The sequence below is a fragment of the Phyllobates terribilis genome, unplaced genomic scaffold, assembly GCF_046119375.1.
Source record: "Phyllobates terribilis strain yellow unplaced genomic scaffold, ASM4611937v1 Scaffold_5__5_contigs__length_657084704, whole genome shotgun sequence".
In the NCBI taxonomy this organism is placed as follows: Eukaryota; Metazoa; Chordata; class Amphibia; order Anura; family Dendrobatidae; genus Phyllobates; species Phyllobates terribilis.
Genome location: NW_027362765.1, coordinates 351,867,227 through 351,891,806, shown reverse-complemented (window position 1 = coordinate 351,891,806; position 24,580 = coordinate 351,867,227). Strand labels below are relative to the sequence as shown.

Here is a 24,580-nt window from a genome sequence, read left to right as displayed (position 1 = left end):
TTTTTGCTGTATTGCTGCCTGTAGTACTTTTTGCTGTATCGCTGCCTGTAGTACTTTTTGCTGTATTGCTGCCTGTAGTACTTTTTGCTGTATCGTTGCCTGTAGTACTTTTTGCTGTATTGCTGCCTGTAGTACTTTTTGCTGTATCGCTGCCTGTAGTACTTTTTGCTGTTTCGCTGCCTGTAGTACTTTTTGCTGTATCATTGCCTGTAGTACTTTTTGCTGTATCGTTGCCTGTAGTACTTTTTGCTGTATTGCTGCCTGTAGTACTTTTTGCTGTATCGCTGCCTGTAGTACTTTTTGCTGTATCGCTGCCTGTAGTACTTTTTGCTGTATTGCTGCCTGTAGTACTTTTTGCTGTATCGCTGCCTGTAGTACTTTTTGCTGTATCGCTGCCTGTAGTACTTTTTGCTGTAGTTTCGCTGCCTGTAGTACTTTTTGCTGTATCGCTGCCTGTAGTACTTTTTGCTGTATCGCTGCCTGTAGTACTTTTTGCTGTATTGCTGCCTGTAGTACTTTTTGCTGTATCTCTGCCTGTAGTACTTTTTGCTGTATCGTTGCCTGTAGTACTTTTTGCTGTATCGTTGCCTGTAGTACTTTTTGCTGTATCGCTGCCTGTAGTACTTTTTGCTGTATCGCTGCCTGTAGTACTTTTTGCTGTAGTTTCGCTGCCTGTAGTACTTTTTGCTGTATCGCTGCCTGTAGTACTTTTTGCTGTATCGTTGCCTGTAGTACTTTTTGCTGTATCGCTGCCTGTAGTACTTTTTGCTGTATTGCTGCCTGTAGTACTTTTTGCTGTATCATTGCCTGTAGTACTTTTTGCTGTATCGCTGCCTGTAGTACTTTTTGGTGTATCGCTGCCTGTAGTACTTTTTGCTGTATCGCTGCCTGTAGTACTTTTTGCTGTAGTTTCGCTGCCTGTAGTACTTTTTGCTGTATCGTTGCCTGTAGTACTTTTTGCTGTATCGCTGCCTGTAGTACTTTTTGCTGTAGTTTCGCTGCCTGTAGTACTTTTTGCTGTAGTTTCGCTGCCTGTAGTACTTTTTGCTGTATCGCTGCCTGTAGTACTTTTTGCTGTATCGTTGCCTGTAGTACTTTTTGCTGTATCGCTGCCTGTAGTACTTTTTGCTGTATTGCTGCCTGTAGTACTTTTTGCTGTATCGTTGCCTGTAGTACTTTTTGCTGTATCGCTGCCTGTAGTACTTTTTGGTGTATCGCTGCCTGTAGTACTTTTTGCTGTATCGCTGCCTGTAGTACTTTTTGCTGTAGTTTCGCTGCCTGTAGTACTTTTTGCTGTATCGTTGCCTGTAGTACTTTTTGCTGTATCGTTGCCTGTAGTACTTTTTGCTGTATCGCTGCCTGTAGTACTTTTTGCTGTATTGCTGCCTGTAGTACTTTTTGCTGTATCGTTGCCTGTAGTACTTTTTGCTGTATCGCTGCCTGTAGTACTTTTTGGTGTATCGCTGCCTGTAGTACTTTTTGCTGTATCGCTGCCTGTAGTACTTTTTGCTGTAGTTTCGCTGCCTGTAGTACTTTTTGCTGTATCGTTGCCTGTAGTACTTTTTGCTGTATCGCTGCCTGTAGTACTTTTTGCTGTATCGCTGCCTGTAGTACTTTTTGCTGTAGTTTCGCTGCCTGTAGTACTTTTTGCTGTATCGTTGCCTGTAGTACTTTTTGCTGTATCGCTGCCTGTAGTACTTTTTGCTGTATCGCTGCCTGTAGTACTTTTTGCTGTAGTTTCGCTGCCTGTAGTACTTTTTGCTGTAGTTTCGCTGCCTGTAGTACTTTTTGCTGTATCGTTGCCTGTAGTACTTTTTGCTGTATCGTTGCCTGTAGTACTTTTTGCTGTATCGTTGCCTGTAGTACTTTTTGCTGTAGTTTCGCTGCCTGCAGTACTTTTTGCTGTATTGCTGCCTGTAGTACTTTTTGCTGTAGGATCGCTGCCTGTAGTACTTTTTGCTGTATTGCTGCCTGTAGTACTTTTTGCCATAGTGCTTTTTGCTGTATTGCTGCCTGTAGTACTTTTTGCTGTATTGCTGCCTGTAGTACTTTTTGCTGTATTGCTGCCTGTAGTACTTTTTGCTGTATTGCTGCCTGTAGTACTTTTTGCTGTAGGATCGCTGCCTGTAGTACTTTTTGCTGTATTGCTGCCTGTAGTACTTTTTGCCATAGTGCTTTTTGCTGTATTGCTGCCTGTAGTACTTTTTGCTGTATTGCTGCCTGTAGTACTTTTTGCTGTATCGCTGCCTGTAGTACTTTTTGCTGTATTGCTGCCTGTAGTACTTTTTGCTGTATCGTTGCCTGTAGTACTTTTTGCTGTATTGCTGCCTGTAGTACTTTTTGCTGTATCGCTGCCTGTAGTACTTTTTGCTGTTTCGCTGCCTATAGTACTTTTTGCTGTATCGCTGCCTGTAGTACTTTTTGCTGTATTGCTGCCTGTAGTACTTTTTACTGTATCGCTGCCTGTAGTACTTTTTGCTGTATTGCTGCCTGTAGTACTTTTTGCTGTATTGCTGCCTGTAGTACTTTTTGCTGTTTCGCTGCCTGTAGTACTTTTTGCTGTATTGCTGCCTGTAGTACTTTTTGCTGTATTACTGCCTGTAGTACTTTTTGCTGTATCGTTGCCTGTAGTACTTTTTGCTGTATCGCTGCCTGTAGTACTTTTTGCTGTATCGCTGCCTGTAGTACTTTTTGCTGTATCGCTGCCTGTAGTACTTTTTGCTGTATCGCTGCCTGTAGTACTTTTTGCTGTATCGTTGCCTGTAGTACTTTTTGCTGTATCGCTGCCTGTAGTTCTTTTTGCTGTATCGCTGCCTGTAGTTCTTTTTGCTGTATCGCTGCCTGTAGTACTTTTTGCTGTATCGCTGCCTGTAGTACTTTTTGCTGTATCGCTGCCTGTAGTACTTTTTGCTGTATCGCTGCCTGTAGTACTTTTTGCTGTTTCGCTGCCTATAGTACTTTTTGCTGTATTGCTGCCTGTAGTACTTTTTGCTGTTTCGCTGCCTGTAGTACTTTTTGCTGTATTGCTGCCTGTAGTACTTTTTGCTGTATCGTTGCCTGTAGTACTTTTTGCTGTATTGCTGCCTGTAGTACTTTTTGCTGTATCGCTGCCTGTAGTACTTTTTGCTGTATCGCTGCCTGTAGTACTTTTTGCTGTAGTTTCGCTGCCTGTAGTACTTTTTGCTGTATCGTTGCCTGTAGTACTTTTTGCTGTATCGTTGCCTGTAGTACTTTTTGCTGTATTGCTGCCTGTAGTACTTTTTGCTGTATCGCTGCCTGTAGTACTTTTTGCTGTATCGCTGCCTGTAGTACTTTTTGCTGTATCGCTGCCTGTAGTACTTTTTGCTGTATCGCTGCCTGTAGTACTTTTTGCTGTATCGCTGCCTGTAGTACTTTTTGCTGTATCGCTGCCTGTAGTACTTTTTGCTGTATCGCTGCCTGTAGTACTTTTTGCTGTATCGCTGCCTGTAGTACTTTTTGCTGTATCGTTGCCTGTAGTACTTTTTGCTGTATCGTTGCCTGTAGTACTTTTTGCTGTATCGCTGCCTGTAGTACTTTTTGCTGTATCGCTGCCTGTAGTACTTTTTGCTGTAGTTTCGCTGCCTGTAGTACTTTTTGCTGTAGTTTCGCTGCCTGTAGTACTTTTTGCTGTAGTTTCGCTGCCTGTAGTACTTTTTGCTGTATCGTTGCCTGTAGTACTTTTTGCTGTATCGCTGCCTGTAGTACTTTTTGCTGTATTGCTGCCTGTAGTACTTTTTGCTGTATCGTTGCCTGTAGTACTTTTTGCTGTATCGCTGCCTGTAGTACTTTTTGGTGTATCGCTGCCTGTAGTACTTTTTGCTGTATCGCTGCCTGTAGTACTTTTTGCTGTAGTTTCGCTGCCTGTAGTACTTTTTGCTGTATCGTTGCCTGTAGTACTTTTTGCTGTATCGCTGCCTGTAGTACTTTTTGCTGTAGTTTCGCTGCCTGTAGTACTTTTTGCTGTAGTTTCGCTGCCTGTAGTACTTTTTGCTGTATCGCTGCCTGTAGTACTTTTTGCTGTATCGTTGCCTGTAGTACTTTTTGCTGTATCGCTGCCTGTAGTACTTTTTGCTGTATTGCTGCCTGTAGTACTTTTTGCTGTATCGTTGCCTGTAGTACTTTTTGCTGTATCGCTGCCTGTAGTACTTTTTGGTGTATCGCTGCCTGTAGTACTTTTTGCTGTATCGCTGCCTGTAGTACTTTTTGCTGTAGTTTCGCTGCCTGTAGTACTTTTTGCTGTATCGTTGCCTGTAGTACTTTTTGCTGTATCGTTGCCTGTAGTACTTTTTGCTGTATCGCTGCCTGTAGTACTTTTTGCTGTATTGCTGCCTATAGTACTTTTTGCTGTATCGTTGCCTGTAGTACTTTTTGCTGTATCGCTGCCTGTAGTACTTTTTGGTGTATCGCTGCCTGTAGTACTTTTTGCTGTATCGCTGCCTGTAGTACTTTTTGCTGTAGTTTCGCTGCCTGTAGTACTTTTTGCTGTATCGTTGCCTGTAGTACTTTTTGCTGTATCGCTGCCTGTAGTACTTTTTGCTGTATCGCTGCCTGTAGTACTTTTTGCTGTAGTTTCGCTGCCTGTAGTACTTTTTGCTGTATCGTTGCCTGTAGTACTTTTTGCTGTATCGCTGCCTGTAGTACTTTTTGCTGTATCGCTGCCTGTAGTACTTTTTGCTGTAGTTTCGCTGCCTGTAGTACTTTTTGCTGTAGTTTCGCTGCCTGTAGTACTTTTTGCTGTATCGTTGCCTGTAGTACTTTTTGCTGTATCGCTGCCTGTAGTACTTTTTGCTGTATCGTTGCCTGTAGTACTTTTTGCTGTATCGCTGCCTGTAGTACTTTTTGCTGTAGTTTCGCTGCCTGTAGTACTTTTTGCTGTAGTTTCGCTGCCTGTAGTACTTTTTGCTGTAGTATTGCTGCCTGTAGTACTTTTTGCTGTAGTTTCGCTGCCTGTAGTACTTTTTGCTGTATCGCTGCCTGTAGTACTTTTTGCTGTATCGTTGCCTGTAGTACTTTTTGCTGTAGTTTCGCTGCCTGCAGTACTTTTTGCTGTCGTATCAGTCATTTGTACAGACTTTTGTGCTGTTTGGCACAGTAACGTTCACACGGGTCAGATACACAGCGGGGCTTTCACACATACACAGATACAGGATAAGGTAGAGAAATCGTATCACACAATAGCTTTCATATTCTCCTGCATGATCGGGGTCCTAGCGCTCTGTGCGTCTCTGACAACGTCCCCCATGATGGGCTGAGATACATCAGTACAGAATGTGGATGAGGTGCATCACAGTAGTAGATGATGGTGGCTGTAGTACTCTTGGCACATGGTTAGATACACCCCGACATTGGCTGCTTGTTGATTTTCACTTTTAGTTGTTCTCGCTATGAAATAAAAACTTCAGCATCTCGGAGTCGTGGATTTTATTCACTTTTATTAAAAGTAACATTGTCATAATAATAATAATCACTAATAAGAAAAAAATAAGTGATGGATCCAGAGAATGAGCGGAGTGAGCGCCCCATTGCATTTCCACCTCTTTCCTGCAGCTGAAGGGTTAAGTTCTGTACAAGGTGGCGGATGTAATGCGTCTACGATCCCTCATAGAAAACGTATAGGGGAGGAGGGGTTACAAACTCTATGCCCCTCCCCCTAAGGGCACAGGTCACATGCTCCTGATTGACCCCCACTAGGCACCAGACCTCATCCCCTGCAGTGGAGCTCGGCGAGCGCCATATTGTAACACAGGCCTCACCTGGTGCCGTCAGTTTATATCTCTGTATGACGGGCTCCGCTGCCTGCGCCATATTGTGAGATCTACCCCAGTGACAGACAAACCAGTCCAACACCATTATACAAAGCTGTCGCAGCCGCCGGCCCTGTTGTGTCAATGACCCATTTAGCGCCAATCACCACTGGGACCGTAAGTATTTCATGGCTGTGACCTTTAGTGACCGGTGCGCCATTCTTGGCACAGATGGGCAGAGCAGTGAGAAGGGACATACGTTGCAGTAAATCGGGCTGACGCGCGCTCCTGCGCTGCGCCCGCCTCCTCCTCGGGGGGGGCAGAAACTTTCCTTTATGTCACTTGTGTTTCTAGATTCTCCACAGTCTTATCTGACATGAAAGCGAAGAAGCTGACGCCCCCAATCCTTTATTCTGACGCCCCAGGAGAGTGCCGTCGCACGCCGCGGCGTTACAGCGACAGATGCCACTAACCGGCTGCATTCTGTTCAGGCCAGCGCCAGCGTCTCCTGTGCCAGCACTCATCCTTTCTAGCCGGCACGGGATTAATCTCGCCCTCGCAGGATTAGGCGCCGGCTTCATTAAGGCGAACGCGCCGCTTGTTTCTGTTTCATGTGTACACAACTTGTTTTCAATTAACTGTAGCAGTAATTAAGCCGCCGGCGCGCTCCGCACCACAGCGAGGACGGTTATATACGGAGGCCAAGACATGAATATTCAGGAGCCGCAATTAAAGACACGGAGGCAAAAAAAAATATCTTTGTATCAAACTTTTTGATTGTGAAGTCTCGGGCCCGGCGGACACCTTGTGTGGTTTACAACATATGGCGCCAAGCACCAGGTGGAAGACGTCGGGCACAGGAGACTCTCACCGGCACCACCGCCCTGATATACGGAAAGCCGTTACATAGACAAATTACAGTCCTCCACTGCCCGCCTGGCGCCAACCTGCACTGCCCACATTGTGCCCACAAGTCCACGCTCTCACCTTATTGCACTTCAGCTCTTAGCACGGTAAATGCCCCCAAATGTCGGATCTCCCCCAATCTCCTCATGTCGAGGGCCCCAGATGAGCAGAAATAGCGAGTGCACAAGGGAATGACAGAAATGAGACAGAGGATGCAAAGTTACCCTAACGCGAGCGCTGAGCGGAGGGCTCTGAGCGGAGGGCTCTGAGCGGAGGGCGCTGAGGGCAGGGCGCTGAGGTGAGGGCACTGAGGTGAGGGCTCTGAGCGAAGGGCTCTGAGCGGAGGGCTCTGAGCGGAGGGCGCTGAGCGGAGGGCGCTGAGCGGAGGGCTCTGAGCGGAGGGCGCTGAGCGGAGGGCACTGAGCGGAGGGCGCTGAGCGGAGGGCGCTGAGCGGAGGGCGCTGAGCGGAGGGTGCTGAGCGGAGGGCGCTGGGCGCTGAGGGGAGGGCTCTGAGCGGAGGGCGCTGAGCGGAGGGTGCTGAGCGGAGGGCGCTGAGCGGAGGGCTCTGAGCGGAGGGCGCTGAGCGGAGGGTGCTGAGCGGAGGGCGCTGGGCGCTGAGGGGAGGGCTCTGAGCGGAGGGCGCTGAGCGGAGGGCGCTGGGCGGAGGCCACTGAGCGGAGGGCTCTGAGCGGAGGGCGCTGAGCGGAGGGCTCTGAGCGGAGGGCGCTGAGCGGAGGGCGCTGAGCGGAGGGCGCTGAGCGGAGGGCTCTGAGCGGAGGGCTCTGAGCGGAGGGCTCTGAGCGGAGGGCGCTGAGCGGAGGGCGCTGAGCGGAGGGCGCTGAGGGGAGGGCTCTGAGCGGAGGGCGCTGGCCACTGAGCGGAGGGCTCTGAGCGGAGGGCGCTGAGCGGAGGGCTCTGAGCGGAGGGCTCTGAGCGGAGGGCTCTGAGCGGAGGGCGCTGAGCGGAGGGTGCTGAGCGGAGGGCGCTGGGCGCTGAGGGGAGGGCTCTGAGCGGAGGGCGCTGAGCGGAGGGTGCTGAGCGGAGGGCGCTGGGCGCTGAGGTGAGGGCACTGAGGTGAGGGCTCTGAGCGGAGGGCTCTGAGTGGAGGGCTCTGAGCGGAGGGCGCTGAGTGGAGGGCGCTGAGTGGAGGGCGCTGAGTGGAGGGCGCTGAGCGGAGGGCTCTGAGCGGAGGGCTCTGAGCGGAGGGCGCTGAGCGGAGGGCGCTGAGCGGAGGGCGCTGAGCGGAGGGTGCTGAGCGGAGGGCGCTGGGCGCTGAGGGGAGGGCTCTGAGCGGAGGGTGCTGAGCGGAGGGCGCTGGGCGCTGAGGGGAGGGCGCTGAGCGGAGGGCACTGAGCGGAGGGCTCTGAGCGGAGGGCGCTGAGCGGAGGGCGCTGAGCGGAGGGCGCTAAGCGGAGGGCTCTGAGCGGAGGGCTCTGAGGGGAGGGCTCTGATCGGAGGGCGCTGAGCGGAGGGCGCTGAGGGGAGGGCTCTGATCGGAGGGCGCTGAGCGAAGGGCGCTGAGCGGAGGGCTCTGAGCGGAGGGCTCTGAGGGGAGGGCTCTGATCGGAGGGCGCTGAGCGGAGGGCGCTGAGCGAAGGGCGCTGAGCGGAGGGCTCTGAGCGGAGGGCTCTGAGCGGAGGGCGCTGGGCGGAGGGCGCTGAGGGGAGGGCGCTGAGGGGAGCGCTCTGAGCGGAGGGCGCTGGGCGGAGGGCTCTGAGCGGACGGCTCTGAGCGGAGGGCACTGAGGGGAGGGCGCTGGGCGGAGGGCGCTGAGTGGAGGGAGCTGGGCGGAGGGAGCTGGGCGGAGGGAGCTGGGCGGAGGGAGCTGGGCGGAGGGCGCTGAGGGGAGGGCGCTGAGGGGAGAGCGCTGAGGGGAGGGCACCACCGACCTCCAGGTATTTACATTTGGCCTCATCCCAAAACAGATAAAAAGAAAAGAGAAAAATGTTATAAATATACACAGAATAAAAAAGAAACAACTTTATCGACAACCAAATGTACAGACTCTCTTTAGAACACAAGACATGTCCAGAGTCCAGGGGGCGGGGTTATCAGAACGCGGCAGGAGTCACGCAGCCCCGCCCCCGAGGACACCACAAAATGCGTTTGGTTTTTCTTCAGCTTCAATCGTTCTTGTTATGGAGCGGCAAATTCAGATGAAGGAGAAGGTAGGAAAGTGAATAATATTCTTCATATGTAATATAGATTTATATAGAGATTAGTTTATTCAGGTCCATGAGGGGCGGAGCAGCTATAACGCCAGCAGGGCAGTGGCGAGAAGGTGCGTCGTGCTCAGCAGGAGGAGGCTGCACACGCTGGACCAGCTGCCAGGGGCATTGTTGCCGGAGATATGGCCGCTGGAGGATCTTTCCACAATGTTGTCTTTTCCAAGCGACTGCTGCAATAGACAAAAGGACACGTGCGTCAGGGCAGGGGTTACTGCGCAGCAGCGCTCCGCTAATTGGGGCTTATTACATTCCTGATCCTTGTATAAAGCAAAGTCCTACAAATCTCTGGTGAACTTTCTGATTTAATTGCCTACGACTTTAGTGTCATTTAGCTTCCAGGAGACTTTCCAGATTAAGCTGAGGTGCGATGAACACTTACTAGAGGCAGCTGCATGAGTTACATTATACAGCAGTACTGTGCAGTGTAGCTGTGAATCCAGCACTGGGGTAAGCTGAACACTTACTAGAACAGCAGTACTGAGCAGTGCGCTGTGAGTCCAGCACTGAGTAGAGTGATTTACAGCAGACCTCTAACGGTGACATGGGAATTTCTGATGATAGTGTAGGTAGAATCAGGGCCTTAATGCTCATCAAATCCTGAATGTGTGATAGGTATTTATTCGCAGGTGCGGCTCTGCGGCTCCCACCCCTCCTTCCATAGCATATTATGGGCAGCAGTGAATTGATGCTTTCAGGAGTCGGGGGAGAAGTCAGATACGATGGGAATAGGGCATTTTTCTTCTCGTTTTCATTTGAACTGTAAATGATCGTCGCATTGCTGTGAATGGAAAAGCCCTGCAAGCAGAGGTTAGCCTCCTGTAGAGACCTAGCCCTGCATGCAGAGGTTAGCCTCCTGTATAGACCTAGCCCTGCAAGCAGAGGTTAGCCTCCTGTATAGACCTAGCCCTGCAAGCAGAGGTTAGCCTCCTGTATAGACCTAGCCCTGCAAGCAGAGGTTAGCCTCCTGTATAGACCTAGCCCTGCAAGCAGAGGTTAGCCTCCTGTATAGACCTAGCCCTGCAAGCAGAGGTTAGCCTCCTGTATAGACCTAGCCTTGCATGTAGAGGTTAGCCTCCTGTATAGACCTAGCCCTGCATGCAGAGGTTAGCCTCCTGTATAGACCTAGCCCTGCAAGCAGAGGTTAGCCTCCTGTATAGACCTAGCCCTGCAAGCAGAGGTTAGCCTCCTGTATAGACCTAGCCCTGCATGTAGAGGTTAGCCTCCTGTATAGACCTAGCCCTGCATGCAGAGGTTAGCCTCCTGTATAGACCTAGCCCTGCAAGCAGAGGTTAGCCTCCTGTATAGACCTAGCCCTGCAAGCAGAGGTTAGCCTCCTGTATAGACCTAGCCCTGCAAGCAGAGGTTAGCCTCCTGTATAGACCTAGCCCTGCAAGCAGAGGTTAGCCTCCTGTATAGACCTAGCCCTGCAAGCAGAGGTTAGCCTCCTGTATAGACCTAGCCCTGCAAGCAGAGGTTAGCCTCCTGTATAGACCTAGCCTTGCATGTAGAGGTTAGCCTCCTGTATAGACCTAGCCCTGCATGCAGAGGTTAGCCTCCTGTATAGACCTAGCCCTGCAAGCAGAGGTTAGCCTCCTGTATAGACCTAGCCCTGCAAGCAGAGGTTAGCCTCCTGTATAGACCTAGCCCTGCAAGCAGAGGTTAGCCTCCTGTATAGACCTAGCCCTGCAAGCAGAGGTTAGCCTCCTGTATAGACCTAGCCCTGCAAGCAGAGGTTAGCCTCCTGTATAGACCTAGCCTTGCATGTAGAGGTTAGCCTCCTGTATAGACCTAGCCCTGCATGCAGAGGTTAGCCTCCTGTATAGACCTAGCCCTGCAAGCAGAGGTTAGCCTCCTGTATAGACCTAGCCCTGCAAGCAGAGGTTAGCCTCCTGTATAGACCTAGCCCTGCATGTAGAGGTTAGCCTCCTGTATAGACCTAGCCCTGCATGCAGAGGTTAGCCTCCTGTATAGACCTAGCCCTGCAAGCAGAGGTTAGCCTCCTGTATAGACCTAGCCCTGCAAGCAGAGGTTAGCCTCCTGTATAGACCTAGCCCTGCAAGCAGAGGTTAGCCTCCTGTATAGACCTAGCCCTGCAAGCAGAGGTTAGCCTCCTGTATAGACCTAGCCCTGCAAGCAGAGGTTAGCCTCCAGTATAGACCTAGCCCTGCATGCAGAGGTTAGCCTCCTGTATAGACCTAGCCCTGCATGCAGAGGTTAGCCTCCTGTATAGACCTAGCCCTGCATGCAGAGGTTAGCCTCCTGTATAGACCTAGCCCTGCAAGCAGAGGTTAGCCTCCTGTATAGACCTAGCCCTGCAAGCAGAGGTTAGCCTCCTGTATAGACCTAGCCCTGCAAGCAGAGGTTAGCCTCCTGTAGAGACCTAGCCCTGCAAGCAGAGGTTAGCCTCCTGTATAGACCTAGCCCTGCATGCAGAGGTTAGCCTTCTGTATAGACCTAGCCCTGCAAGCAGAGGTTAGCCTCCTGTATAGACCTAGCCCTGCAAGCAGAGGTTAGCCTCCTGTATAGACCTAGCCCTGCAAGCAGAGGTTAGCCTCCTGTATAGACCTAGCCCTGCAAGCAGAGGTTAGCCTCCTGTATAGACCTAGCCCTGCAAGCAGAGGTTAGCCTCCTGTATAGACCTAGCCCTGCAAGCAGAGGTTAGCCTCCTGTATAGACCTAGCCCTGCAAGCAGAGGTTAGCCTCCTGTATAGACCTAGCCCTGCAAGCAGAGGTTAGCCTCCTGTATAGACCTAGCCCTGCAAGCAGAGGTTAGCCTCCTGTATAGACCTAGCCCTGCAAGCAGAGGTTAGCCTCCTGTATAGACCTAGCCCTGCAAGCAGAGGTTAGCCTCCTGTATAGACCTAGCCCTGCAAGCAGAGGTTAGCCTCCTGTATAGACCTAGCCCTGCAAGCAGAGGTTAGCCTCCTGTATAGACCTAGCCCTGCAAGCAGAGGTTAGCCTCCTGTATAGACCTAGCCTTGCATGTAGAGGTTAGCCTCCTGTATAGACCTAGCCCTGCATGCAGAGGTTAGCCTCCTGTATAGACCTAGCCCTGCAAGCAGAGGTTAGCCTCCTGTATAGACCTAGCCCTGCAAGCAGAGGTTAGCCTCCTGTATAGACCTAGCCCTGCATGTAGAGGTTAGCCTCCTGTATAGACCTAGCCCTGCATGCAGAGGTTAGCCTCCTGTATAGACCTAGCCCTGCAAGCAGAGGTTAGCCTCCTGTATAGACCTAGCCCTGCAAGCAGAGGTTAGCCTCCTGTATAGACCTAGCCCTGCAAGCAGAGGTTAGCCTCCTGTATAGACCTAGCCCTGCAAGCAGAGGTTAGCCTCCTGTATAGACCTAGCCCTGCAAGCAGAGGTTAGCCTCCTGTATAGACCTAGCCCTGCAAGCAGAGGTTAGCCTCCTGTATAGACCTAGCCCTGCAAGCAGAGGTTAGCCTCCTGTATAGACCTAGCCCTGCAAGCAGAGGTTAGCCTCCTGTATAGACCTAGCCCTGCAAGCAGAGGTTAGCCTCCTGTATAGACCTAGCCCTGCAAGCAGAGGTTAGCCTCCTGTATAGACCTAGCCCTGCAAGCAGAGGTTAGCCTCCTGTATAGACCTAGCCCTGCATGTAGAGGTTAGCCTCCTGTATAGACCTAGCCCTGCAAGCAGAGGTTAGCCTCCTGTATAGACCTAGCCCTGCAAGCAGAGGTTAGCCTCCTGTATAGACCTAGCCCTGCAAGCAGAGGTTAGCCTCCTGTATAGACCTAGCCCTGCAAGCAGAGGTTAGCCTCCTGTATAGACCTAGCCCTGCAAGCAGAGGTTAGCCTCCTGTATAGACCTAGCCCTGCAAGCAGAGGTTAGCCTCCTGTATAGACCTAGCCCTGCAAGCAGAGGTTAGCCTCCTGTATAGACCTAGCCCTGCAAGCAGAGGTTAGCCTTCTGTATAGACCTAGCCCTGCAAGCAGAGGTTAGCCTCCTGTATAGACCTAGCCCTGCATGTAGAGGTTAGCCTCCTGTATAGACCTAGCCCTGCATGCAGAGGTTAGCCTCCTGTATAGACCTAGCCCTGCAAGCAGAGGTTAGCCTCCTGTATAGACCTAGCCCTGCAAGCAGAGGTTAGCCTCCTGTATAGACCTAGCCCTGCAAGCAGAGGTTAGCCTCCTGTATAGACCTAGCCCTGCAAGCAGAGGTTAGCCTCCTGTATAGACCTAGCCCTGCAAGCAGAGGTTTGCCTCCTGTATAGACCTAGCCCTGCATGCAGAGGTTAGCCTCCTGTATAGACCTAGCCCTGCATGCAGAGGTTAGCCTCCTGTATAGACCTAGCCCTGCAAGCAGAGGTTAGCCTCCTGTATAGACCTAGCCCTGCAAGCAGAGGTTAGCCTCCTGTATAGACCTAGCCCTGCAAGCAGAGGTTAGCCTCCTGTATAGACCTAGCCCTGCAAGCAGAGGTTAGCCTCCTGTATAGACCTAGCCCTGCATGCAGAGGTTAGCCTCCTGTATAGACCTAGCCCTGCAAGCAGAGGTTAGCCTCCTGTATAGACCTAGCCCTGCAAGCAGAGGTTAGCCTCCTGTATAGACCTAGCCCTGCAAGCAGAGGTTAGCCTCCTGTATAGACCTAGCCCTGCAAGCAGAGGTTAGCCTCCTGTAGAGACCTAGCCCTGCAAGCAGAGGTTAGCCTCCTGTATAGACCTAGCCCTGCAAGCAGAGGTTAGCCTCCTGTATAGACCTAGCCCTGCAAGCAGAGGTTAGCCTCCTGTATAGACCTAGCCCTGCAAGCAGAGGTTAGCCTCCTGTATAGACCTAGCCCTGCAAGCAGAGGTTAGCCTCCTGTATAGACCTAGCCCTGCAAGCAGAGGTTAGCCTCCTGTATAGACCTAGCCCTGCTCACATCTCTGCTATAATGTATCAGTGCTAACAATCCTCTGTGAGCAGCAACACAATTATGTATCCCAGACTGACAGTTTGTTACAATGTATCAGTACATATAGTAAGTATGGAAAAAAATCAGACCCCTTTACATTTTTCACTCTTTATTTCATTGCCGCCATTCGGTAAATTCTAAAAAGTTCATTTTTTCTCCTTACAGTACACTCTGCACCCCATCTTGACTGAAAAAAAACAGAAATGTAGAAATATTTGCAAATTCATTAAAAAAGAAAAACTGAAATATCACATGGTCATAAGTATTCAGACCCTTTGCTCATATTTAAGTCACATGCTGTCCATTTCCTTGTGATCCTCCTTGAGATGGTTCTACTCCTTCATTGGAGTCCAGCTGTGTTTAATTAAACTGATAGGACTTGATTTGGAAAGGCGCACACCTGTCTATATAAGACCTCACAGCTCACAGTGCATGTCAGACCAAAGGAGAATCATCAGCTCAAAGGAACTGCCCAAGGAGCTCAGAGACAGAATTGTGGCAAGGCACAGATCTGGCCAAGGTTACAAAAGAATTTCTGCATTACCCAAGGTTCCTAAGAGCACAGTGGCCTCTATAATCCTTAAATGGAAGAAGTTTGGGACCACCAGAAGTCTTCCTAGACCTGGCCGTCCAGCCAAACTGAGCAATCGTGGGAGAAGAGCCTTGGTGAGAGAGATAAAGAAGAACCCCAAGATCACTGTGGCTGAGCTCCAGAGATGCAGTAGGAAGATAGGTGATTTTGTGGAACTTTCTCCTACCACTGTAGCCCTCCATCAGTCGGGCATTTATGGCAGAGTGGCCTGACGGAAGACTCTCCTCAGTGCAAGACATATGAAAGCCCGCATAGAGTTTACTCAAAAACACATGAAGGACTCCCAGACTATGGGAAATAAGATTCTCTGGTCTGATGAGACGAAGATAGAACTTTTTGGTGATAATTCTAAGAGGTATGTGTGGAGAAAACCAGGCACTGCTCATCACCTGCCCAATACAATCCCAACAGTGAAACATGGTGGTGGCAGCATCATGCTATGGGGGTGTTTTTCAGCTGCAGGGACAGGACGACTGGTTGCAATTGAAGTAAACATGAATGCGGCCAAGTACAGAGATATCCTGGATGAAAACCTCTTCCAGAGTGCTCTGGACCTCAGACTTGGCCGAAGGTTCACCTTCCAACAAGATAATGACCCTAAGCACACAGCTAAAATAACAAAGGAGAGGCTTCAGAACAACTCTGTGACCATTCTTGACTGGCCCAGCCAGAGCCCTGACCTAAACCCAATTGAGCATCTCTGGAGAGACCTGAAAATGGCTGTCCACCAACGTTCACCATCCAACCTGACGGAACTGGGAGAGGATCTGCCAGGAAGAATGGCCGAGGATCCCCAAATCCAGGGGTGAAAAACCTGTTGCATCATTCCCAAGAAGACTCATGGCTGTACTAGCTCAAAAGGGGTCTACTCAATACTGAGCAAAGGGGCTGAATACTTATGACCATGTGATATTTTCAGTTTTTCATTTTTAATAAATTTGCAAAAATTTCTACATTTCTGTGTTTTCTTTCAGTCCAGATGGGGTGCAGAGTGGACTGTAATGAGAAAAAAATGAACTTGTTAGAATTTACCAAATGGCTGCAATGAAACAAAGTGAAAAATGTAAAAGGGTCTGAATAGTTTCCGCACCCACAGTATAATGTAGCAGATATTATCCCTCCTCCGGACGAGCTCGGCTCTGCTACACCGGCATACACCATTTGCCTGGTTGTATGCGGAGGACGGTCACTAATGAAGATATAGACTTATAATTGCTTGGAGTAGGCACTTCAGGATGTGAGGCGCGAGCCGCTCTTACCTCCGCCAGACACAGCTGAGGGTCCACAGAGTTGTTTGATTTTAGTTTTTGTGCCTGAAAAAAAAAAAACATTAAAAAATGAATATAAAGTAATTGACGCGTCTGAGGGCTTTGCTGAGCAGCAGACACGTGGCGGAGGCAGGCGCTCACTGTGAATATACAGCGTCTTCATGACCCGCTCCTTAGGAGACGCACAAAGCTTTACACAGGGGTTTTAGATGGTGAAATTAATGAGAGCGTCAAAAACCAGAAGGCGCAGCAGCATCATCATCATCATCATCATCATCATCACGGGCAGCAATTAGCTGCTCCCAACGGCTCATGATAGCGACCGGACAAAATACTGAATGTGACTGACAGAAAGTATCAAACTGCGGAACATTGTATAATAATTACTGATCAGGAGCGGCTAATATCACACACACATGTATGTACACAGTGACTGCACCAGCAGAATAGAGAGTGCAGCTCTGGAGTATAATACAGGATGTAACTCAGGATCAGTAATGTAATGTATGTGCACAGTGACTGCACCAGCAGAATAGTGAGTGCAGCTCTGGAGTATAATACAGGATGTAACTCAGGATCAGTAATGTAATGTATGTACACAGTGACTGCACCAGCAGAATAGTGAGTGCAGCTCTGGAGTATAATACAGGATGTAACTCCGGATCAGTAATGTAATGTATGTACACAGTGACTGCACCAGCAGAATAGTGAGTACAGCTCTGGGTTATAATACAGGATGTAACTCAGGATCAGTAATGTAATGTATGTGCACAGTGACTGCACCAGCAGAATAGTGAGTGCAGCTCTGGGTTATAATACAGGATGTAACTCAGGATCAGTAATGTAATGTATGTGCACAGTGACTGCACCAGCAGAATAGTGAGTGCTGCACTGGAGGATAATACAGGATGTAACTCAGGATCAGTAATGTAATGTATGTACACAGTGACTGCACCAGCAGAATAGTGAGTGCAGCTCTGGAGTATAATACAGGATGTAACTCAGGATCAGTAATGTAATGTATGTGCACAGTGACTGCACCAGCAGAATAGTGAGTGCTGCACTGGAGGATAATACAGGATGTAACTCAGGATCAGTAATGTAATGTATGTACACAGTGACTGCACCAGCAGAATAGTGAGTGCAGCTCTGGAGTATAATACAGGATGTAACTCAGGATCAGTAATGTAATGTATGTACACAGTGACTGCACCAGCAGAATAGTGAGTGCAGCTCTGGAGTATAATACAGGATGTAACTCAGGATCAGTAATGTATGTACACAGTGACTGCACCAGCAGAATAGTGAGCGCAGCTCTGGAGTATAATACAGGAGGTAACTCAGGATCAGTAATGTAATGTATGTACACAGTGACTGCACCAGCAGAATAGTGACTGCAGCTCTGGAGTATAATACAGGATGTAACTCAGGATCAGTAATGTAATGTATGTACACAGTGACTGCACCAGCAGAATAGTGAGTGCAGCTCTGGAGTATAATACAGGAGGTAACTCAGGATCAGTAATGTAATGTATGTACACAGTGACTGCACCAGCAGAATAGTGGGTGCAGCTCTGGAGTATAATACAGGATGTAACTCAGGATCAGTAATGTAATGTATGTACACAGTGATTGCACCAGCAGAATAGTGAGTGCAGCTCTGGAGTATAATACAGGAGGTAACTCAGGATCAGTAATGTAATGTATGTGCACAGTGACTGCACCAGCAGAATAGTGAGTGCAGCTCTGGAGTATAATACAGGATGTAACTCAGAATCAGTAATGTAATGTATGTACACAGTGACTGCACCAGCACAATAGTGAGTGCAGCTCTGGAGTATAATACAGGAGGTAACTCAGGATCAGTAATGTATTGTATGTACACAGTGACTGCACCAGCAGAATAGTGAGTGCAGCTCTGGAGTATAATACAGGAGGTAACTCAGGATCAGTAATGTAATGTATGTACACAGTGACTGCACCAGCAGAATAGTGAGTGCAGCTCTGGGGTAGAATACAGGATGTAACTCTGGATCAGTAATGTAATGTATGTGCACAGTGACTGCACCAGCAGAATAGTGAGTGCTGCACTGGAGTATAATACAGGATGTAACTCAGGATCAGTAATGTAATGTATGTACACAGTGACTGCACCAGCAGAATAGTGAGCGCAGCTCTGGAGTATAATACAGGATGTAACTCAGGATCAGTAATGTAATGTATGTACACAGTGACTGCACCAGCAGAATAGTGAGTGCAGCTCTGGAGTATAATACAGGAGGTAACTCAGGATCAGTAATGTAATGTATGTACACAGTGACTGCACCAGCAGAATAGTGGGTGCAGCTCTGGAGTATAATACAGGATGTAACTCAGGATCAGTAATGTAATGTATGTACACAGTGACTGCACCAGCAGAATAGTGAGCGCAGCTCTGGAGTATAATACAGGAGGTAACTCAGGATCAGTAATGTAATGTATGTACACAGTGACTGCACCAGCAGAATAGTGAGTGCAGCTCTGGAGTATAATACAGGAGGTAACTCAGGATCAGTAATGTAATGTATGTACACAGTGACTGCACCAGCAGAATAGTGAGTGCAGCTCTGGAGTATAATACAGGAGGTAACTCAGGATCAGTAATGTAATGTATGTACACAGTGACTGCACCAGCAGAATAGTGAGTGCAGCTCTGGAGTATAATACAGGAGGTAACTCAGGATCAGTAATGTAATGTATGTACACAGTGACTGCACCAGCAGAATAGTGAGTGCAGCTCTGGAGTATAATACAGGATGTAACTCAGGATCAGTAATGTAATGTATGTACACAGTGACTGCACCAGCAGAATAGTGAGTGCAGCTCTGGAGTGTAATACAGGAGGTAACTCAGGATCAGTAATGTAATGTATGTACACAGTGACTGCACCAGCAGAATAGTGAGTGCAGCTCTGGAGTGTAATACAGGAGGTAACTCAGGATCAGTAATGTAATGTATGTACACAGTGAGTGCAGCTCTGGAGTGTAATACAGGAGGTAACTCAGGATCAGTAATGTAATGTATGTACACAGTGACTGCACCAGCAGAATAGTGAGTGCAGCTCTGGAGTATAATACAGGAGGTAACTCAGGATCAGTAATGTAATGTATGTACACAGTGAGTGCAGCTCTGGAGTGTAATACAGGAGGTAACTCAGGATCAGTAATGTAATGTATGTACACAGTGAGTGCAGCTCTGGAGTATAATACAGGAGGTAACTCAGGATCAGTAATGTAATGTATGTACACAGTGACTGCACCAGCAGAATAGTGAGTGCAGCTCTGGAGTGTAATACAGGAGGTAACTCAGGATCAGTAATGTAATGTATGTACACAGTGACTGCACCAGCAGAATAGTGAGTGCAGCTCTGGAGTGTAATACAGGAGGTAACTCAGGATCAGTAATGTAATGTATGTACACAGTGAGTGCAGCTCTGGAGTGTAATACAGGAGGTAACTCAGGATCAGTAATGTAATGTATGTACACAGTGACTGCACCAGCAGAATAGTGAGTGCAGCTCTGGAGTATAATACAGGATGTAACTCAGGATCAGTAATGTAATGTATGTACACAGTGACTGCACCAGCAGAATAGTGGGTGCAGCTCTGGAGTATAATACAGGATGTAACTCAGGATCAGTAATGTAATGTATGTACACAGTGACTGCACCAGCAGAATAGTGAGTGCAGCTCTGGAGTATAATACAGGAGGAAACTCAGGATCAGTAATGTAATGTATGTACACAGTGACTGCACCAGCAGAATAGTGAGTGCAGCTCTGGAGTATAATACAGGATGTAACTCAGAATCAGTAATGTAATGTATGTACACAGTGACTGCACCAGCAGAATAGTGAGTGCAGCTCTGGAGTATAATACAGGAGGTAACTCAGGATCAGTAATGTATTGTATGTACACAGTGACTGCACCAGCAGAATAGTAAGCGCAGCTCTGGAGTATAATACAGGAGGTAACTCAGGATCAGTAATGTAATGTATGTACACAGTGACTGCACCAGTAGAATAGTGAGTGCAGCTCTGGAGTATAATACAGGTGGTAACTCAGGATCAGTAATGTAATGTATGTACACAGTGACTGCACCAGCAGAATAGTGAGTGCAGCTCTGGAGTATAATACAGGAGGTAACTCAGGATCAGTAATGTAATGTATGTACACAGTGACTGCACCAGCAGAATAGTGAGTGCAGCTCTGGAGTATAATACAGGAGGTAACTCAGGATCAGTAATGTATTGTATGTACACAGTGACTGCACCAGCAGAATAGTGAGTGCAGCTCTGGAGTAAAATACAGGAGGTAACTCAGGATCAGTAATGTAATGTATGTACACAGTGACTGCACCAGCAGAATAGTGAGTGCAGCTCTGGAGTATAATACAGGAGGTAACTCAGGATCAGTAATGTATTGTATGTACACAGTGACTGCACCAGCAGAATAGTGAGCGCAGCTCTGGAGTATAATACAGGAGGTAACTCAGGATCAGTAATGTAATGTATGTACACTGTGACTCCACCAGCAGAATAGTGAGTGCAGCTCTGGAGTATAATACAGGATGTAACTCAGGATCAGTAATGTAATGTATGTACACGGTGACTGCACCAGCAGAATAGTGAGCGCAGCTCTGGAATATAATACAGGATGTAACTCCGGATCAGTAATGTAATGTATGTACACAGTGACTGCACCAGCAGAATAGTGAGTGCAGCTCTGGAATATAATACAGGATGTAACTCAGGATCAGTAATGTAATGTATGTACACAGTGACTGCACCAGCAGAATAGTGAGTGCAGCTCTGGAGTATACAGGATGTAACTCAGGATCAGTAATGTAATGTATGTACACAGTGACTGCACCAGCAGAATAGTGGGTGCAGCTCTGGAGTATAATACAGGATGTAACTCAGGATCAGTAATGTAATGTATGTACACAGTGACTGCACCAGCAGAATAGTGAGTGCAGCTCTGGAGTATAATACAGGATGTAACTCAGGATCAGTAATGTAATGTATGTACACAGTGACTGCACCAGCAGAATAGTGAGTGCAGCTCTGGAGTATAATACAGGATGTAACTCAGGATCAGTAATGTAATGTATGTACACAGTGACTGCACCAGCAGAATAGTGAGTGCAGCTCTGGAGTATAATACAGGATGTAACTCAGGATCAGTAATGTAATGTATGTACACAGTGACTGCACCAGCAGAATAGTGGGTGCAGCTCTGGAGTATAATACAGGATGTAACTCAGGATCAGTAATGTAATGTATGTACACAGTGACTGCACCAGCAGAATAGTGAGTGCAGCTCTGGAGTATAATACAGGATGTAACTCAGGATCATTAATGTAATGTATGTACACAGTGACTGCACCAGCAGAATAGTGAGTGCAGCTCTGGGGTATAATACAGGATGTAACTCAGGATCAGTAATGTAATGTATGTACACAGTGACTGCACCAGCAGAATAGTGAGTGCAGCTCTGGGGTATAATACAGGATGTAACTCAGGATCAGTAATGTAATGTATGTACACAGTGACTGCACCAGCAGAATAGTGAGTGCAGCTCTGGAGTATAATACAGGATGTAACTCAGGATCAGTAATGTAATGTATGTACACAGTGACTGCACCAGCAGAATAGTGAGTGCAGCTCTGGGGTATAATACAGGATGTAACTCAGGATCAGTAATGTAATGTATGTACACAGTGACTGCACCAGCAGAATAGTGAGTGCAGCTCTGGGGTATAATACAGGATGTAACTCAGGATCAGTAATGTAATGTATGTACACAGTGACTGCACCAGCAGAATAGTGAGTGCAGCTCTGGGGTATAATACAGGATGTAACTCAGGATCAGTAATGTAATGTATGTACACAGTGACTGCACCAGCAGAATAGTGAGTGCAGCTCTGGAGTATAATACAGGATGTAACTCAGGATCAGTAATGTAATGTATGTACACAGTGACTGCACCAGCAGAATAGTGAGTGCAGCTCTGGGGTATAATACAGGATGTAACTCAGGATCAGTAATGTAATGTATGTACACAGTGACTGCACCAGCAGAATAGTGAGCGCAGCTCTGGAGTATAATACAGGATGTAGCTCAGGATCAGTAATGTAATGTATGTACACATTGACTGCACCAGCAGAATAGTGAGTGCAGCTCTGGAGTATAATACAGGATGTAACTCAGGATCAGTAATGTAATGTATGTACACAGTGACTGCACCAGCAGAATAGTGAGTGCAGCTCTGGAGTATAATACAGGATGTAACTCAGGATCAGTAATGTAATGTATGTACACAGTGACTGCACCAGCAGAATAGTGAGTGCAGCTCTGGAGTATAATACAGGAGGTAACTCAGGATCAGTAATGTAATGTATGTACACAATGACTGCACCAGCAGAATAGTGAGTGCAGCTTTGGAGTATAATACAGGATGTAACTCAGGATCAGTAATGTAATGTATGTACACAGTGACTGCACCAGCAGAATAGTGAGTGCAGCTCTGGAGTATAATACAGGATATAACTCAGGATCTGTAATGTAATGTATGTACACAGTGACTGCACCAGCAGAATAGTGAGTGCAGCTCTGGAGTATAATACAGGATATAACTCAGGATCTGTAATGTAATGTATGTACACAGTGACTGCACCAGCAGAATAGTGAGTGCAGCTCTGGAGTATAATACAGGATATAACTCAGGATCTGTAATGTAATGTATGTACACAGTGACTGCACCAGCAGAATAGTGAGTGCAGCTCTGGAGTATAATACAGGAGGTAACTCAGGATCAGTAATGTAATGTATGTACACAGTGACAGCACCAGCAGAATAGTGAGTGCAGCTCTGCGGTATAATACAGGAGGTAACTCAGGATCAGTAATGTATTGTATGTACACAGTGACTGCACCAGCAGAATAGTGAGCGCAGCTCTGGAATATAATACAGGATGTAACTCAGGATCAGTAATGTAATGTATGTACACAGTGACTGCACCAGCAGAATAGTGAGTGCAGCTCTGGAGTATAATACAGGATGTAACTCAGGATCAGTAATGTAATGTATGTACACAGTGACTGCACCAGCAGAATAGTGAGTGCAGCTCTGGGGTATAATACAGGATGTAACTCAGGATCAGTAATGTAATGTATGTACACAGTGACTGCACCAGCAGAATAGTGAGTGCAGCTCTGGAGTATAATACAGGATGTAACTCAGGATCAGTAATGTAATGTATGTACACAGTGACTGCACCAGCAGAATAGTGAGTGCAGCTCTGGAGTATAATACAGGATATAACTCAGGATCAGTAATGTAATGTATGTACACAGTGACTGCACCAGCAGAATAGTGAGTGCAGCTCTGGAGTATAATACAGGATGTAACTCAGGATCAGTAATGTAATGTATGTACACAGTGACTGCACCAGCAGAATAGTGAGTACAGCTCTGGAGTATAATACAGGATGTAACTCAGGATCAGTAATGTAATGTATGTACACAGTGACTGCACCAGCAGAATAGTGAGTGCAGCTCTGGAGTATAATACAGGATGTAACTCAGGATCAGTAATGTAATGTATGTACACAGTGACTGCACCAGCAGAATAGTGAGTGCAGCTCTGGAGTATAATACAGGAGGTAACTCAGGATCAATAATGTAATGTATGTTCACAGTGACTGCACCAGCAGAATAGTGAGTGCAGCTCTGGAGTATAATACAGGATGTAACTCAAGAGCAGTAATGTAATGTATGTACACAGTGACTGCACCAGCAGAATAGTGAGTGCAGCTCTGGAGTATAATACAGGATGTAACTCAGGATCAGTAATGTAATGTATGTACACAGTGACTGCACCAGCAGAATAGTGAGTGCAGCTCTGGAGTATAATACAGGATGTAACTCAGGATCAGTAATGTAATGTATGTACACAGTGACTGCACCAGCAGAATAGTGAGTGCAGCTCTGGAGGATAATACAGGATGTAACTCAGGATCAGTAATGTAATGTATGTACACAGTGACTGCACCAGCAGAATAGTGAGTGCAGCTCTGGAGTATAATACAGGAGGTAACTCAGGATCAGTAATGTATGTGCACAGTGACTGCACCAGCAGAATAGTGAGTGCAGCTCTGGAGTATAATACAGGATGTAACTCAGGATCAGTAATGTAATGTATGTACACAGTGACTGCACCAGCAGAATAGTGAGTGCAGCTCTGGAGTATAATACAGGATGTAACTCAGGATCAGTAATGTAATGTATGTACACAGTGACTGCACCAGCAGAATAGTGAGTGCAGCTCTGGAGTATAATACAGGATGTAACTCAGGATCAGTAATGTAATGTATGTACACAGTGACTGCACCAGCAGAATAGTGAGTGCAGCTCTGGAGTATAATACAGGATGTAACTCAGGATCAGTAATGTAATGTATGTACACAGTGACTGCACCAGCAGAATAGTGAGTGCAGCTCTGGAGTATAATACAGGATGTAACTCAGGATCAGTAATGTAATGTATGTACACAGTGACTGCACCAGCAGAATAGTGAGTGCAGCTCTGGGGTATAATACAGGATGTAACTCAGGATCAGTAATGTAATGTATGTACACAGTGACTGCACCAGCAGAATAGTGAGTGCAGCTCTGGGGTATAATACAGGATGTAACTCAGGATCAGTAATGTAATGTATGTACACAGTTACTGCACCAGCAGAATAGTGAGTGCAGCTCTGGAGTATAATACAGGATGTAACTCAGGATCAGTAATGTAATGTATGTACACAGTGACTGCACCAGCATTATAGTGAATGCAGCTCTGGAGTATAATACAGGATGTAACTCAGGATC

At 47.5% G+C, this 24,580-nt stretch overlaps 2 protein-coding genes across 2 annotated transcripts in view; both read right to left on the bottom strand.

Moving 5' to 3' along the window:
* Positions 1-5,436: 5,436 nt before the first annotated feature.
* Positions 5,437-8,717, bottom strand: LOC141271563 (uncharacterized; the record flags this gene model as incomplete). The annotated part of the gene is made up of 1 exon (XM_073681613.1): positions 5,437-8,717. A coding segment is annotated over one exon (1,821 nt), but the record flags the coding sequence as incomplete, so codon positions are not given.
* Positions 8,718-8,874: 157 nt separating this feature from the next.
* The window catches only part of GFRA1 (GDNF family receptor alpha 1), a 378,896-nt gene continuing 363,190 nt past the window's right edge, over positions 8,875-24,580 (bottom strand). The window contains exons 8-9 of the mRNA XM_073684629.1: positions 15,658-15,711; positions 8,875-9,070 (exon numbers count right to left, since the gene is read on the bottom strand). Of these exons, the coding sequence (XP_073540730.1) occupies positions 8,924-9,070; positions 15,658-15,711 (201 nt within the window). The 3' untranslated portion in view covers positions 8,875-8,923. The remainder of the gene's footprint in view (positions 9,071-15,657; positions 15,712-24,580) is intronic.